Here is a 15,856-nt window from a genome sequence, read left to right on the forward strand (position 1 = left end):
CTGCAGCCCCGTGGCCGGAGGAGCTGCCGGTTCCCACCGTGGCCCCAGGGGCCATAGGGACTCTGTGCCCCCACCACTATTTGGGGGGGGGGAGAGGAGAGCTGTGCCCCTGCTTCCCCACACACACACACACTTGTGCACATCCTTGATTGATATGATGGGGAAGGGAAGGGAGGTGAGATTTATTTGAATGAAGTATTGTCCGCTGTCAGGCAGGATTACTAGACTAGAGCCCATTATGGCACATCATAATGTTATAAGATAAACAAATGTTGTTAATCTTTAGGAAAGTGCTTTGTCATCCAGTACTGGCTCAGTTTTGCTCATCTCCCAAGCAGGCTGATGAGTTAATTTGTATGCCGGTTATCTGAAGAAAAGGCATGCTACGTTCATGTTCCCTCGTAGTTTTTGCGTCAGCTTATGGTTCTATAAATGTGTTTGGGGAGGGGGAAAGATTTCAGCTCACTAGGTAGTATGTTTCCTACTAAATCTTTGACATGCCTTGCTTCGCCCTAGGGTGATCTGACAAACCTAGTGCATGGCAGCCACTGTTCTAAATACAGACTGACAAGAATACCTGGAACCAATGCCTTTGTTGGAATAGTCAATGAAACCTGTGACTCTCTTGCTTTCTGTGCCTGCAGTATGGTAGACAGGCTCTGTCTGAACTGTCACAGGTAAGAGTGATTTGAAATGAATTGGCAAGTGCAGGTATTGGTTTTTATTTTATTGCAAATGAAGACCGAGAGCACTGGTCATTTTGTAGGCTAAGCTAGCATGTATGGTGCAACTCCTGTGTCAGAGCAAAACAAATATTGTACCTGCATAAATAAAATGTATTTTATGTGTAATGAGTAGGGTTATGCTCCTCTTTTATAAGGGTTTGCAGATTTATCAGGTGCACAGTAGTTTAAAAAAAAATTGTCATGTAAGCCTTGTGGGAGTTTAAGCCATTTTCCCCTCCATTCCTTGGTTTTTGCCAGTGCTCCCTTTTGTTTCAGGCTCAGGCATGTGAATCACTTTGCTTACAAATAGTTCAACTGAATGGGAGTACTCATCTGGGGCAAAGTCACTCCCAGGTCTGAGGGTTTGCAGAAACAGGACCTTCTTTACAGCCTATTAACACTTGCCTTTGGGTGTGGAATATGATGGGTTGTCACATAGGTGCCAAGCTTACTGCCTTACTGCCTTCACACCCTGTCCCTGCAAAGGGTCTTGACTACAATAAAAACAATGTGGTAAAGCTGCACAGGAGGGAAGGAGCTCTGTGTGTGATCACCCTGGAGAGCTATGCGGTGGGGGAGGAAGAAGAGATTTCTCTGCTTCTTAGCACTCAGGGGCTTGGGAAATGTGGCAAGGAGAGGGCTAGTAGCTCCACAGGTCTATTGGGGATATTCTTCTCTTCTGCAACTCAGAATAGGAGCAGAGGAGTTGTTCCACATGGGGGAGGGAGGGTTCCTGTCTCCCAGCTGAGTTCCTAATGCTCAGCCTGACTATGAGTTCCTAATGACTCAGCTGCAGCAACCTGCATGGAACTTGGAGGGAAGAGCCCAGGTTGCTGGAGGGTAGATTGTGGAGAAGGCACTAGAGCAGGGGTCGGCAACCTTTCAGAAGTGGTGTGCCGAGTCTTCATTTATTCACTCTAATTTAAGGTTTCGGGTGCCAGTAATACATTTTAACGTTTTTAGAAGGTCTCTTTCTATAAGTCTATAATATATAACTAAACTATTGTTGTATGTAAAGTAAATAAGGTTTTTAAAATGTTTAAGAAACTTCATTTAAAATTAAATTAAAATGCAGAGCCCCCCGGACCGGTGACCAGGACCCGGGCAGTGTGAGTGCCACTGAAAATCAGCTCGTGTGCCGCCTTCGGCACGCGTGCCATAGGTTGCCTACCCCTGCACTAGTAAGTCAACCAGTGCACATGAGGCCAGAATGTTAGCTGAAGTTTCAATGTCTTGGTAAATAAATAGTTCCCTTAATAAATAGCCAGTTTAGTCTTACAAATCGGGTGTCTTTTCAGTACATGGTCTGTAAAACACTGGCTGTATGCTGGGATTAGGATTTGGACTTCAGTTTATATTGATGCAACTGGCCATTTTTTCTTTTTTCTAAAGAATGGAACAAAACGAATGTGAATGCCCTTGTGAATGCCCTCTGGAGGTCAATGAATGTACTGGCAACCTTACCAATGCAGAAAGCAGGTGAGAACAAGTATCTCTAAAACTCGAGTAACATTGTTATTGTGAGTATTAAATGTTATAACCCTTGAATATGGACTGCTTTCTCATGCTACCATATATGCAGTGCCCGGTAGAATAGAGTGATTAAACAGTTGGATTATACGTAGCAAAGTTTAATTTTTTTGATTGGCTCTACTGCAATTCTTTTTTGTGACATGATCTCAATTATTTTCCCCACTGTAGGAATCCTAGTTGTGAAGTCCACCAGGAACCGATGGCATTCACAGCAATTGATCCTAGCCTACAGGATGCTCTTCCACAATGTATTAACACGCGGTGTAATCAGAGGCTGGAGAGTGGGTAAAGTGCAATGTTTTCCCTCTCTGAAAATACGTGCAGGGCTTGAAATTATTAGGCGCTGTTATTTATTCTAATACAGACAAATCTTCCCTTGACGCTAAATAAATTAAGTGCTATAAAATTGCAGCCATGATCCTGATGCCGCCATGCAGTAAACTTGTTTGAATCATCTATCTGCTATTAAATGCATTAGAGAGCCTCAGTGACACCCTTTCTTGACTACATTGAAGTCAATGGAATGCACCAATGTAAGTGAGAGGAAAAATGAGCCGTAGAAAGGACAATGAATTCCACCTCTCAGCTAGAGGGGAAAGTGCCACAATATTTGCCTACACTTTTTGAGAAGCAGATCTTAAAAGGAGAGTGGTCATAGAAACATTGGGAGTAGGCACTGCTTAACCAAGGATTTCTGTCAGCAAAAAATAAACTATGTGTCACTTAAACTGTGATATGAGTGTAGTAGGCTTTGTGGCTCAGGTCATGGCTAGCAAAGATCAGGGCCAAATTCTCTGAAGCACTCAGTTTTGTGGAGTGTGGCAGAGCAGGCGGAGTGGCAGGGAACCAGTTATAGCTCACTGATTCTCTGCCCCTGACACTGGTTAGAACAGCCTGGGGACTGCTCTGATTTGTGCCGGTTGGCTGTGGTCTCCAAGAAATGGTCCATCAGCTAGATAAAGCCAGAGTGTATCATGCTTCAACCACACCTTCTCAGTGCCCCTCCCAGGCCGAAACACCCCTTTCACTGGGGCATTCGAAGAGAGAGAGACAGGACCCAGACAGGGATTCCTTCATGCTGAGAGAGTCTCCAGCCAAGGAGTTTTGGGCGGTCTGCTCTCCCTTAGCATTGCCTAAGTGGTGCAGAAAGAGGAGAGCAGGCCAGTGAATCTGGCCCTTTATGACAAAGCTGCTCTTTCCCCATATGATTTACCTTGTGTAACTTAAACCCTTATGACACTTCTGTAGCCAATCATCAGAGCTGTGAGGCTTTATGGACGATTTTGGTTCCAAGTTGTCTAGTGACTATGAATATACTGAGATTCACCCAACCAAAAATGATTTTCTTTAAGGTAAAGCCAGCCTTTTTCTTCACTTCCAGGGATTGCTTTGGCGTGTTGGACTGTGAGTGGTGTATGGTGGACAGCGATGGAAAGACCCATCTGGATAAATCCTACTGCGCACCTCAGAAGGAATGCTTTGGTGGCATTGTGGGAGCTAAAAGCCCTTACGTGGATGACATGGGTGCGATAGGTAATTCTGGTCTTTTAATGAGGATATATATTTAACTGTTAAACTGCCAGTATTTTGTTGCATACACCATCAATGTAGGTGCACAAAAGTCATGTGCTGAAGCCTTGAGTTTATTTTAATGTTATAGAAATGCTGATTTAAACTTGTTTGCAACGTATTTATGCTCTGGTTTTTGGGTTTTTTAAGGAGATGAGGTGGTCACTTTGAACATGATAAAAAGTGCTCCTGTTGGTCCTGTAGCCGGAGGTATTATGGGATGCATCATGGTGCTCGTTCTGGCAGTATACGCATATCGTCACCAGATCCACCGGAGGAGTCACCAGCACATGTCACCTCTTGCTGCACAGGGTGAGCTGATAAGTTGTGAGGGAGATATTCGCAGTGAGGATAAAAATCCAGCTGTTTCGTACATTCTTCTGCCTAGTTTCAAAGATCATTTTTTGGTTCATCCTTTGGGAATCCTTTATTCTTGCTTCTCTTCTGATTCCCATTTTATCTCCCAGTCCCCTCCTTACATAACTGATGTACTTACTGTCCAATGTACTTGTGTACCACTGCCCTCTGCTGGGTACAGAGCTAGACTTGCTGTCTCCTTGGGAAGACCTGGACAAAAAATGCTAAAACAAGTCTCAGGATGGCTGTGGATATGACTTTCCTAGAGCTAAAGCAGTAAACCCAGCTTAATACCAGTCCCATAACTTCTGAATAGTAGATTGTTTTCTAGCAAGTAATAGTGCTGTTGCCAGCAGTTTATTAGAATTACAATATTCACAATGCCTCCTCCGGGGCTGCTTTTTGGTTGTATCTTTTCTCCCTGACTCCTCTCTTGCACTCTGAGAGAAATTCATCATTGTGTCATCTTTTACTTCAAAAGGAAGGGAAGAAGAGCAACATTTATTATTATTTATTTATTTATTTGTCATACACTAATACTAAAAAAAGCTCCAACTGAAACTGGGACTCTATTGTACTAGACACTGTACCAATAGTGAGAGGCAGGGCAATCCGGTTTGCAATCTAAGTAGTCAACCAGACAAAGTGTGGTAGGGGAAACAGAGGCATAGGGAGGGGAAGTGATTTGCCCAAGTCTCAGAGCTGAGAATAAAACCCAGGTCTCCTGAGTCCCTGTCCAGGGCTTTATCCACTGGACCATACTGACTCAGTCTGAGCCTGTTCACTAAACTTCCTGCATCACTCAAGTCTTACACATACAGTTCCTTTCAAGGGTACCTGGCATATCCTCTTCCTGGTACGTCTAGTCCCCAGCCAGCCCCAAAACAGGGATTCCAAAGCCCATTCCCAAAGCCTAGTACTCCAGCACGATAATGCAGAGTGCTTCCACCACTCCACCAGGCTGACAGTTGTTAATAAGAGAAACATTATGGATCAACTTAACAGTTGCATTTTTCTGTTTGTAATGGTGTGTAGAAATGTCAGTGCGTATGTCCAACCTGGAGAATGATAGGGATGAGAGAGATGATGACAGCCATGAAGACAGAGGAATCAGTAAGTGCTGAGCTGTGTCACTGTAAAATGTGCCAGTATTAGGCTAAGGGTTTGTGAGCTTCTTGCTTGGGCTTGCTATAGTGTGGAGGGTTTTTCATTTCTCTTAACACCTTGATATGACAGTGTGAGCTTTGCTCTGGAAAATAACAGGGCCAAAGTATTAACTGTCCTTCAGTCTCACCCCAAAAAATTATTCTTAGTTTTGGGCCATATAGTGCCCACTGGTGTGCAGTGGGAGCTTGCCTGTTCTGCCACATATTACAGCGTGGCAAGCTCTCATAGAATCAGAGAAGATTAGGGTTGGAAGATTGCTCAAAGCAGGACCAACCCCAGCTAAATCATCCCAGCCAGGGCTTTGTCAAGCCGGGCCTTAAAAACCTCTAAGGATGGAGATTCCGCCACCTCCCTAGGTAACCCATTCCAGTGCTTCACCACCCTCCTAGTGAAATAGTGCTTCCTAATATCCAACCTAAACCTCCCCCACTGCAACTTGAGACCATTACTCCTTGTTCTGTCATCTGCCACCACTGAGAACAGCCGAGCTCCATCCTCTTTGGAACCCCCCTTCAGGTAGTTGAAGGCTGCTATCAAATCCCCCCTCATTCTTCTCTTCTGCAGACTAAACAATCCCAGTTCCCTCAGCCTCTCCTCATAACTCATGTGCTCCAGCCCCCTAATCATTTCCGTTGCCCTCCGCTGAACTCTCTTCAATTTGTCCACATCCTTTCTGTAGTGGGGGGGCCCCCCTCCGTGGCCCAACCAGCTCTGGGAATGGCTTTTAGAATGCTGAGGGACTGCAGTTCTGACTGCATGGGGTGTGTAAGCTCCTGCCCATGAGCAGCCTTGGAAGGGGCAGGCACAATCTGGCCCTTTAATTCCTAGCTTCAGTTCAACAAGAGCGTTAAATGAAAAATAAGTAAATCCTGTTTGCACTTAGTTCTTCGCCGTTCAGTTATGACTGTACTACTATAATTCTGTTGTATAGTGATGGGCCCAAGGCCTCTGGATTTAGGGAGAGATCAGAATTTCCCATGTGGCCCTGTCCTTAAAATGGGCTGAATCAAAATTCAAGATCTGAACAACGTCAAGGGTTCAAAAACCAGAGCTGGATCTGAGTTCTGCAGCTTGTATCCATTGATACTAATATAGCTCATGTGAGTCTGTCTTGCTTTTCAGTTTAAATGTTGAGCAGGCTTTAGATGCCTCCTAGGTCTCTGTGTTCTGGCATTGCTCCAGGGAACCCTCATAACTTTCATTAATCAAAGCAGACAGTGGGGTAAATCAGAGTTATGTTCATCCTGCTCTCAGCACTGGACGAGGACATGCACTTCTCAGCAAACCTTTGTCCCATCATTTCTGTGATGTGGAAGCTCGTAATCCCTATAAGAATTTCATAGCAGCATCTGAAAGAAGTAGTTTATAAAACATGTCTGATTCCTTGTTATTGAATTGCTCCATTAATATAACTTAATAAAAACACTCTGTTTAAAACAAACCCTGCTCTCTTTTCTTTCCTAGTCAGCAACACTCGGTTTATAGCAGCTGTAATTGAGCGGCACGCCCACAGTCCAGAACGTAGACGTCGGTACTGGGGGCGATCGGGAACAGAGAGCGATCACGGTAAGACCTTTAAACCCCCAATGACTCTGCATTCTCAGCTTGTTTCAGATGTTTGGCAACATAGGGGATAAGGCCAGACCAAAAAAAAAATCTTTGCTCCTTACTGCTTCATAGTTAAACAATTTTGACACCTCTGAATGCATGACACTGTCCAGCAATGAAGCTATTTTTGTAAGAGCAGTGTTATAACATGAGCTATTTAGCTTAATGCCCCATCCTCTGCATCTTATTCTTATATAGTGTTAGTTTTGTTGGATGTCTGATTGACTGGAATTCAAACAGATAGAAAAGTGACCAAGTTTACCACACCATTTTCCCATGGCCAAGCCTGACAGTTAATTCAGCATCTCAAAAACCATTCAAAGAGGTAAAGTTTATTGTCTTCATGACAGCAGAGAACTAATTCCATGCCCTTTGCTGTGAAGCTGGCACTCTTCTCTTAAAGGTGATCTTCACAGCTTTTTATAAAACTACCTCTCCACTCCAATAATATCTGCTGTATGCCTTCTGTAGCTAGGCTAAACTAAGCCTGGACTAGACTACGGGTCAAATACTCCTTTAGCCTTTCTGTTGGGCATTCAGCACATACTGCTGCAGTGGGAGGACATTTTATGTGCAAGTCAACTTTTAAAAAGATTATCAATGTTTACTATATTTATAGTAATGGTGTTTGTGCTAGTGTCATTTAGTGTCTGATGATATTTCCATTGTCAACCCTTTTGGGGGGTTATCATTTTGTCATCATATTTCTTTCCACTCTGAAAAACAGTTGGGTAACTCTTTTTAATTAGATCTGTATCAAGTTATTGACCCATCAGGAAGACTCAGTGTAAGTTAAGTCAAGTCAAGGGTAGACAAGGCTGTCTGCCGGGGTGTTGTCAGTAGCTGAATGTCATCTTTATTGTGTTTAAATCAGACTCATTATGTTACTACATCTGATTTTGTATTAGAGTTTGATATCTTACACTCCTAGAAAGTCCTCACTATCTGCCTTGACAGCGTGTAGCACTGAGGTGCCAGCAGGGGTAATGTCCTGCCCAGCTCTTTAAAGATACATATTACTTTATTTCTTCTTCGAGTGATGGTCCTTATTGTATTCCACTGTGAGGTTATGCATACACACCATGTGCCTGGAGTTGGCGAGTTTTGAAAGCAGTGTGTGTTGGTCCATCCATGCACCCTGGCTCTCTTTGTACTTCCTACTAAGGTGGTAAAGGGCAGGGCAGACCAACCGCCTCTTCAGTTCCTTCTCACCATTGCATGGTCTGGGTCGGAACCTTCAGTGTCCTCATCTCTGACGTCCTTCTAAATAAACAGGTGTAAATAGTTCTATTAATTCTTAAATAATTTGTTGTAGATTAGTAGTTTTACCAGTTTTTAATAGTTTTAGTCGTTTTAGAGTAGATTATGGAGTGCCCACCTTTCCGAACCCATTTGGTTACCGCACTATGCCCAAAGCTCTGGGCTTCAAACTCTGTACCTCCTGCCCGCCATCTTTCTCGGTCAGTGATGACCATCAACGCTGCCTCTATGACATGGGAGAAGCTCAGTGCAGTATCTGTCAGTCCTTCCCCAGCCATACCCAAAAAGGGCGGGCTCTGTGCCTCTATAAATATCTCATGGAGGTGGCCATGAGACCCCAATTGGACCTAGGCTGGGAACTACCCTCCCTGTTTATCAGCCTGATGCAGTAAGGAGTGCACCTCCCACTACAAAGTCTGACTCTGGTGCCAGTGAATCCACTACCACAGATCCCATGGCAGGGCCCAGTCAGGATATTAGGAAGCATTGCTATAAACATGGGACTAAGTCTTCCTCTAAGTCAACGTTAAAAAAATCGGACTTTCCATCCACCAGCTCTGCTCATGAGGACTTAGGACGTACTAAGTCCTTTAGGCATGAGAAGAAAGGTCAGAAACATTGGGTTGCACCACACTCCAGAATGGCCCCCACTGGTACTGCCATCCCCGGCTCCTCACAAGACCCAGGACCCTCCCAATACCGGTGAAGTCCGACCACGGCCGGATACCAGCTTCGGCACCAGCTCCAGCAGCCCAAACAGATAGATAGAATCCCTCTCACTCATGGGAGATCCGGATCCATGGCTGCTCTACAAGACATTTTTGCTTTCCCAGATCCAGAATCCCCCCACTCCATCAGGACCTTCAGTCCCCAGAGAACTCATCTCCCCTAAGAGATCTCCCTGCAGTACTGAGCCTGTCACCCCCACCACATATAACATACATGTCTCTGGCTGCACCAGTGTTGCCACTTTTGGAACCCAGTCAACCTTTTCTTCCTTGGGGGATTCAGACCCACCGGAAGAACTGCCTCTCCCATACTGCTCTTACCCATTTCCCAAAAGACTTGCCTGACCCTGGGAACAGCCACCGCCACATCTGTCTCTGAGTCATTGGCATGGGATCTCTACGAGCATCCATTGATCCCTCCAACTGGCCATATTGAGGACCCTGGGACCAGTACCCTCCTCCTGAGTTCTCTAGGGAGTCGCCTCCTGCTTCCCCTCCAAGGGAACCATCAAACTTGCTCCCGGATCTGATGACCGAGGAGAATACTATGCTCTGGTTCCAGCGGTTCCACCAGAACTGACTAAACTACCATCGTCGTCACTGGAGAAAGCAGTGACTTTGACATCTCCTTCTCCCCTGGATGACGTCAAAGCAATTCCAAGACCTGCTGCACAGTTGCTGGGGAACTTCAGATCCCATTAGAGGAAATCCAAGGCTCTCAACACAAGCTCTTGAACATCCTCCATACCTCAACGCTCACAAGTTTTGCCCTCCATGTCAACAAGGAGCTGGCTAGAATGGTGTGGCACACTCCCGCCACCTGTGCTCCTACCCTCAAGGGTGTGGAGAGACTATCGTGTACCAGCTAAAGGCTCAGAATTTCTATTTTCCCACCCACCTCCCAATTCTCTGGTGGTTCAGGCTGCTTCCAAAAGATCCAAGCAGCAAAATCTTAGATCTATGCCAGTAGTTGAAAAGGAAAATGCTTAGACCCATAGGCACCAGCTACTTGGGTGCTCTGGGGCTCAAGTACCCATGGAAAAAAATAGGGCCAGCCACACTGGTTCCAGCCCCCAGGGCTGGCTGCCAATCAGCTTTCAGCAGGTGGGATGCACTGGGGAAGGGAGGGACAGACAGGAGGGAGAGCGGGGCCTCGGGGGAGGGGGCAGAGTGGGGGCGGGAAGAGGTGGAGTGAGAGCAGGGCCTCAGGGGAGAGGTGGAGCACCCACCAGTAAAAATACAAGTCAGCGCCTGTGTTTAGACCTACTGGGAAGGGGGTTTTCTCATCCTCCAGTTTACAATTCAAGATAGCCAATTATCAAGCGCTGTTGGCTAAATATGATTTCCTCAGTTATGCTGTTTGAGGAATTCACCAGCAGTCTCCCACATTAGGACTGCACCTATTTCCAAGCTCTCATTGAGGAAGGTAAATTAATAGCCAGAACCGCATTTGATGCAGCTGATACTTCCTCTAGGGTCATGGCTATGGTCATCATTATGTGAAGGGAGTCCTGGCTCCATTCTACAGGATTCCCCAGGGATCCAAGCCAGTGAGGACCTCCCCTTTGATGAATCCCTCTTGAAGACAGACGATTCCCTACACACCCTCAAGGATTCTAGGGCCACCCTTCAATCACTGGGCGTTTATACACCTGCCCCCAAAAGGAAGTTTCATCACCAGTCAACCACACCACAGTATAGGTGCCAACACTTTCACCACCAAAGACCATCCAAACCATCACGTAAAAAAAAAAAAAGGTTCAAAGGTCCCTCTTTCCCATGCCTCCTGCTATGGCCTCGACATTTCAATCTCAACCCTCGGCCAGGAGATATTTTTGATGCGAGCTCGACATCCGTGAACCAATAAGCTTAACACCTCACAACCGCACTACTCCATTTGGGGGTCGTCTAGCACTCTTTTTCAACACCTGAAGTACAATAGACAGGTGGGTGCTGAACATCATCCACTATGGCTATACAATCGAGTTTGTGACGCTACCTCCTCGAAAACCCCCTGTTCCCATCTCTTCGGGGACCACTCTCATGACAGTATTCACACCCAAGAGGTGAGCTCTTTACTGCAGTGAGGGGAAATAGAACGTGTTCCTCCACCACAATATCATGGAATGGGATTTTACTCGACCTACTTCTTCATACCCAACCAGAAGGGCGGGTGAAGACCAATCCTCAACCTCTGTCATCTCAGTTGCTTCATCCACAAGCTCAGATGTCTGTCATGTTGGCAGCGATAATTTCATCATTAGATAAAGGCATGTGGTTCATGGCTCTCGATATGAAAGACTCCTACTTTCACATAGATGTTTGTCCCACCCACAGACACTTTCAGATTTATGGTGGGATCCGACCATTTGCAATATAGAGTGCTACCATTCGGGATGGCTACCGCCCCCAGGGTATTAAAAGGTATTTTCAGTGGTGGCTGCTCATGTCAGACATAATGGCCTACTTTTTTTCCTGTACCCCAACAACTGGCTGCTCACCGCCAGATCCTACCAAGAGGCCTACACATGTATTTCTATGATCCTCCACCTCCTCACCTCTCTGGGAGTCAGTGTAAACATCGAAAAGTCTGTCTTCACCTCCATGCAGTCTGTGGACTTCACTGGGGCAACTTTGAACTCTATCACTGCGAGGCTTACTCACAGACAGGTTCCAGACTATGAACGAGATCATTAGCTCGCATTATGAGCAATCCTTGAGTGACGACCAAGGCATGCCTGTCCATACTTGTCCACGTGGCCTCATGCCCATAGATCACTCCATTCGGGAGACTCCACCTTCGTTATCTTCAAGCAAGACTACAGTCAGTGTCCTTACCAAGTCATCTATGAACCTTCCCTTCACAGTTCCCATCGACATACTGTCCTTCCCTCCAGTGGTGGACAAACATTTATCATGTATGTATGGTGTCCCCCCTCTTCTCCAGGCAAAACTGTCATTACTGTCGCATCCCGACTAGTCTGGAAAGCTCATGTGGACAACCACACTACCACACAAGGGACATGGACACCCCAAGAGTCCAGGGTGTGCACACTGATGTCCTGAAACTTTGGGCAGTAAGGAAAGTGTGAGTTTTTTCCCCCATTCATCCACTCACCGCATCCTGATAATGTCGGACAACACTGCAACTGTATTGTATATCAACAAGCAAGGGGGAGCAAAATTGCCTCAGTCGGAAGCACAAAGCGAGCCAGGGCACTTGCGCGGACCAACAGCACTGCTGTCAAAACTCTCCGACCCTGGGGGTGTGGTGCGGATGTGTAACCTCACAGTGGAATACAGGTAGGGACCACACATCTCAAGAATCTCCAGTTACAGGTAAGTAACCTCCTCTTTTTTAGATATCCATAGCTTCATCGCAGATAGGAGAGACCAGATTCCCCATCATCATCCTGTTTTTTCTTAGCTAAAGGGACACTATGACTCAGATTGTGAAAAGTAACAAGTGATTGCAGGTGCCGAAGGTGACACACCTTTAGAGAACCCTGATTTTTCAAAGATCAGTTTGAGAATCCAAAAATTGAGGCAGCCAAGATCATTAGTCACTTTTCACTACTCTTGGTCAGTATCTTTTCAGAGAGGGAATTCAACAATCATAAAAACTACCGACGTACAGATAACAAAAACAGTGTTCTCTTTGGAATGGGAGGGGTTGCCTCGGAGTAGAGTACGGTTGCCCATTGGGCCAGGGAACCAGGCACTCTCCAGCAGGGCTGTGAGGTCCGCTGCTTGTTCCTGCTCTGTCCTCTACCGCTGCTTCCCAACCCCATAGTTATCTTCTGTGTCCCCCGTAACCCTGCAGTAATAACCCCGGACCTGCCCCTGACGTCCCAGGTGACCTTGCACAAGTGAGTTAACCTTTCTGAGCCTCGGGATATGTCTACACTACAGCAGCACAGCTACGACAATGGAGCTGTGCCATGGTAGCACTCCCTACGTCAATGGAGGAGGTTTTTCCGCCAATGTAATTAATCCATCTCTCCAAGAGATGGCAGCTAGGTCGACAGAATAATTCTTCTGTCGATCTCATTGCATCTACAGTGGAGTTTACATTGACCCAACTAAGTCACATCGAGTGTGAATTTTTCCATAGCCCTGAGCCATATAGCTAGGTTGACCTAATTATTAGGTGTAGACCTGGCCATACTATTCTCGTTTGTAAAATGTTGCTAGTCTATCTCACCTGAATGCTGAGTCTTAAGTTATTTAATATTTGTAAAGTCCAGGAAGATAAAAAGTACTAAGTATGTGTGAAGCTTTATCAATGACTAAAGCAGCAGCACAGTGGAAAAGACAGTTGTACACCTTAATATATGTGAAAGATTTGCAGTTTAACACTTGAGTCACATACAATTCAGTATCTCTTCTCTCAAAGAAATGAGAGATTTTTTTATGTAGAAGAAATGCAAGACCAGAAAACAGCTGGACAGAGGTTGCTAGACCACACAGCAAATATATGGTGAAATCAATAGCATTAAACTGTATTTTTTAACAGTCCTGTAACCAGTTTTTCAACTAATTTACGTTAGTCTCAAGACCCTAAAACAGTTGAAAGGTAACAAAACATAAGCCCTCATTTAGCAGGGAACTAAATTTTCTATTTTTTGTGGGTTTTGTTTTCAGAACTGTTATACTGTTCTCATAGTTACAGCACATAAATGAAGTTCAGGAAATGCCATGACCAAACTGAAATTCACTTTTGGTATTCTAGATTAAACTAGCTGCATGAGATGAAAGCGTCTGTAGGAGTTAGGTGATATAAGATGTATTTTGATTATCTTCCTTTCTTGGTAGACCAAATTAATATTCTTGTAAGAGATCCAGTCTGATCAGTTGCAAGGATGCATGCGGTACCTTGAACACAGGCATACCAGGCTGCTTTGAGGGTTTTGCAGTAGATATGCTGTGGCACTTGTCTGAGATCAGGCAAGATTTCAGGCAGCTGGTAGGCTGGGTACATTGTGATACTCAGAGTATTTCCCTCTGTCTCCCTGCTGTAGTCATTTCGTTTCATGAGATATTAGCCATAAAAGGGTCTGCAGGATTTGGCTTGATTAATCCATTCTAAGTACGTTCTTATAGATTCACTAGATGTAACTCTTCAACACTCTGTGTGTGTGTGTGTGTGTGTGTGTGTGTGTGTGTGTGTGTGTGTGTGTGTGTGTGTGTGTGGATAGATGGATAGATATGTATATATTTAGTTACAAAACATTTCTACTCAGCTGTCTACAAGCAGATTGGTTTGGCTGTCACAAATCTGAGCAGGGCAGCTGATAGATAAGTACTGATGGATGCTGGCAGTAGATTCAACAGAATATTAATATTCTGTTACTTCTGAAACTTTAAGGAAAGTTCTGTAATATTTTTTACAAAAATCCCAGAACTTTGAAAATAGAACACTTTCATCTGCAAGGACCTTTTTCATTTTAAATATATATATCATTTTAAAAAATCATACAGAGATAATGTGAAGTATTTACCATTAGAATAGTTGATGGCTTTTCTAAGGAAGTTTTAGTTTATTAGGAATGGGAATAATGTACAATTTAAAGAGTGTAGCTCAAATTTGACTTAGTTTTTGTTCCTTATCGATTTGCAAAGTCCAAATAATTTTTAAGGCTTTTGCCTCCAAAACCATACTTCTTCTTTATTGTATATTTTTAAATAAATGCCAGTAGGTAGATAGGTTGGTTTGTTTGTTTGGTAGGGAACCAGATATTTCAAAGTGAGGCTGCCAACAGGCTATTTAAAAGCAGGGAGAAGAGGGAGGAAGGAATTATTTTAAAACTGTACAAGATTGTCTACTGTGTGTCTTTATTTTAAAACTGTTTGTTGGGCCCTATTCTGTAAATTATTGAGTTCCTCCATTGATCTTAATGGGTTTTGGGGCATTCAGTACCTTGAAATGTTGGGCCTTTTGCCCTAGACCATCTGTTCTTACTGATATTGTTTTGTGTTCTAGGCTATAGCACTATGAGTCCTCAGGAAGACAGTGAAAATCCTCCATGCAATAATGATCCACTATCAGCTGGTGTTGACGTTGGAAACCATGATGAAGATTTAGATCTGGATACCCCACCTCAAACAGCTGCACTCTTGAGTCATAAGTTTCACCACTACAGGTTGCACCATCCAACTCTTCATCACAGCCACCACTTACAGGCAGCAGTCACAGTGCACACTGTGGATGCGGAATGCTAATACACTTTATTCTTTGGGAAAAGATGACAAAAGAAATGCAGTTTGTTAGCAACGATCCATACAGCAATGGGGAGCTTTTTGGTTGTGCTTTTACCAGGAGTGGTTTAACTACCTTCCTAAAGAAACTGTTACATGCACACAACATTTACATTTACAAAATGTAATGTTGGCTCTGGAATGGAGGGAAAATCAGCATGATGAATGGACCTGCCATAACATTTTAATAAAATGCAGCGGGAGGCCTGTTAGACCTCCAAACACAGGGATAAAAGTTTATACACTAACTAAAGCTTTAGGAACCCTGTTAAGCTGAGCCAAGAGAGGGGAGAGCTCAAAGAAGATGAAGATGTTTTACTTTCCTTAACTGGAAGAGTATAAATCTGTGCAACCAGAGACAAAAAAGGTGCTGGTTACAGAAATGGGTTTTTTGAGGTATCCGTTCGTTTTTTAGAAAGTACATTGCTCTTACAATTGCTGTGTGGGACCTGGGACAATGCATCTCAAGATTTTTAAGTAAAGGATTATTTTTCTACTATTTATTGAACTTGAAACATTCATGAACTTTGGGGGGAGGGGAAAAACACATTAGTGACTATTGACAAGGACAGCATACATTCTGTGTGATGGTGAAGTCATTCTTCCAAGGAAGGCGTCTGCTTCTTATTAGCTGATATTCATCCACAGCCC

At 44.4% G+C, this 15,856-nt stretch overlaps 1 protein-coding gene across 1 annotated transcript in view; it reads left to right on the plus strand.

Annotated features, from left to right (window-relative positions):
- CACHD1 (cache domain containing 1) overlaps window positions 1–15,169 on the plus strand; it is a 194,650-nt gene extending 179,481 nt beyond the window's left edge. Inside the window, exons 20-27 of the mRNA XM_065409688.1 lie at window positions 517–677; window positions 2,118–2,204; window positions 2,427–2,543; window positions 3,640–3,791; window positions 3,978–4,139; window positions 5,220–5,297; window positions 6,816–6,917; window positions 14,931–15,169. Coding sequence (XP_065265760.1) covers window positions 517–677; window positions 2,118–2,204; window positions 2,427–2,543; window positions 3,640–3,791; window positions 3,978–4,139; window positions 5,220–5,297; window positions 6,816–6,917; window positions 14,931–15,169 — 1,098 coding nt within the window. The remainder of the gene's footprint in view (window positions 1–516; window positions 678–2,117; window positions 2,205–2,426; window positions 2,544–3,639; window positions 3,792–3,977; window positions 4,140–5,219; window positions 5,298–6,815; window positions 6,918–14,930) is intronic.
- The last annotated feature ends 687 nt before the right edge of the window (window positions 15,170–15,856 follow it).

Source organism: Emys orbicularis, chromosome 8 (genome assembly GCF_028017835.1).
Source record: "Emys orbicularis isolate rEmyOrb1 chromosome 8, rEmyOrb1.hap1, whole genome shotgun sequence".
NCBI classification, from domain to species: domain Eukaryota; kingdom Metazoa; phylum Chordata; order Testudines; family Emydidae; genus Emys; species Emys orbicularis.